General features: G+C 37.5%; 1 protein-coding gene across 1 annotated transcript in view; it reads right to left on the reverse strand.

Moving 5' to 3' along the window:
- Positions 1 to 707: 707 nt before the first annotated feature.
- Positions 708 to 1,901, reverse strand: part of LOC118477493 — a gene marked incomplete in the record, with an annotated part of 15,770 nt that continues 14,576 nt past the window's right edge. The window contains 1 exon segment of the mRNA XM_035969069.1: positions 708 to 1,537. Coding sequence (XP_035824962.1) covers positions 1,385 to 1,537 — 153 coding nt within the window.

Genomic DNA, 1,901 nt, shown 5'->3' on the forward strand with positions numbered 1-1,901 from the left:
ACACACACACACACATACACACATTTCCTTTCATTAACAATTTCACATAATTTCGCCCCAATGTATGTACTTCATCACAAATGCTTATGTAAACAGCCTCTGAAGATTATACGATTAAGAAATGACGGAATGTTGTTACCATCAACGCACGCATGTCCATATCTCTCACTCCCGAGTTGAAACATTGTGATTTGGAAATAACTCACACATCGTATCGTCATCTACTGTCAACAAAACCGCACTTGAACATTTAGATAGAACCTGTACAGGATGCATTTTATACTTACACCTTTTATCTTTATTCTAAATTTTAAAATAAAAACTATTGTTTACTATAGAATACAACAAAGAAATAACCGAACCGTCAAATTATTTATTAAAAACTTTAACCAAACTTAATAATTAAAACAAAATAGATTGGATATGACAGCATGGAAAATAAAGCAAAAAGATTGGAGTAACCCTTGAGCTTGGAACAAAATGAAAGAGATCTTTACCCCCCCCCCTCCCTTGCCCCCCAGCCTTCTATAGCTTCATGGTTGGCGTCAATTTTGTTTCCAGATAGAGCCGTTGTTTTTTTCCCCCAAAAAGACATAAAGAGGCACCTTTCAATATTTTTAATGCATGTTCTGTTTCTGCTTTCCTGTGTTTTAACGGAAAAAATCACAATCACAAGCAAACAAACAAACAAACAAGACTGAGACTGATTTCCGATTGACGATGACTATATATAATATAAGGATACAAAAGAGGCGTGTCAAGAAGAACCCATTTTTGAAGGCGTGGTATTATATACTTTTATTCACTCACAGGGGAACAAAACCCCATTGCTTACAGTTAAAAGGTTGATTCCAGTACTTGTCAACTGTGCAATTACCAAGCAAGATCAAGGAAAAGGATAAATGTATGCTGTGCCGTTTGTGAAAACAGATTCTCAAAAAATGCCAAGCAATGTTCCAGTGACAGCTTCCGGATTGGTAATCGCGTTAACCCCACTTCCGAGCTGTATGCAGGTCCATTTTCCCCTTTTGGAAACAGCTGTAAATTATGATTTTAAAATAAAATATCATCTAAGTGAAGAATACAGCTGGCTCTGGAAAACACTTGAGGTGAGGTGAGAAGGGTTAATTAAAAATAAATTGAAATTTTCCCTGTTAACCTGTTATCTATAATATTTATGCGTTACATCAATAATGAACTCTGTTGTAATATGTACAATTATTATTAAGGTAAACATAATAATTCTCGTTTCAAACAGTAGGGAAAAAAACAATCATGCTGAACATTACAACCTTGTGTAAGTTAATTCTATGTTGAAAAAGACGCTGAAAAAAATGACAATAGAGAGTTTACGGTTGTCGATAAACTCAGTCCGCAACGTAGCCTACGTTTTGTTTTTGTCCTCGACGTTTCCTAACTTGCCAAACACTTTGCTCTCTCGGATGACGGCCAGGTGCTTGGAGCGACTCTCCGAGGTGTCGGGGGCATAGGTCGACTTGCGGCGTGCCCGGATCTCTCTCTTCTCCTCCACCAGTCGCTGGGAGGAAGGAAGAATACATACAAATGTAATTGGATAAGTTTAAGACTGAAGCATGTCATTATCAGACAGGATAGCAATTGAGAGGTGTGAAATTTTGACCACTGCTTGCCGATAAGACAAGCGGTCCTTGATCCCACCGGGTTCGTCTGTATTTAAAACACTGTGTAGATCTACCTTGCCAGTACTAAGGGCTGTCCCGGGGGTTTTATGCAACCAGCATAATTTAGCAAAATTTGATCATTTTTTTGATAATTTCTGATTATTTTCCTATATCGTTCTTTGTTAAAATTTACAGAATTGCATAATTTCCCATTATTGGGCTCAGTTTGCATAATTTCAGCATTTTTGAGGGGAGGGGGGT

The sequence above is a fragment of the Aplysia californica genome, unplaced genomic scaffold, assembly GCF_000002075.1.
Source record: "Aplysia californica isolate F4 #8 unplaced genomic scaffold, AplCal3.0 scaffold00111, whole genome shotgun sequence".
Taxonomy (NCBI): Eukaryota; Metazoa; Mollusca; class Gastropoda; order Aplysiida; family Aplysiidae; genus Aplysia; species Aplysia californica.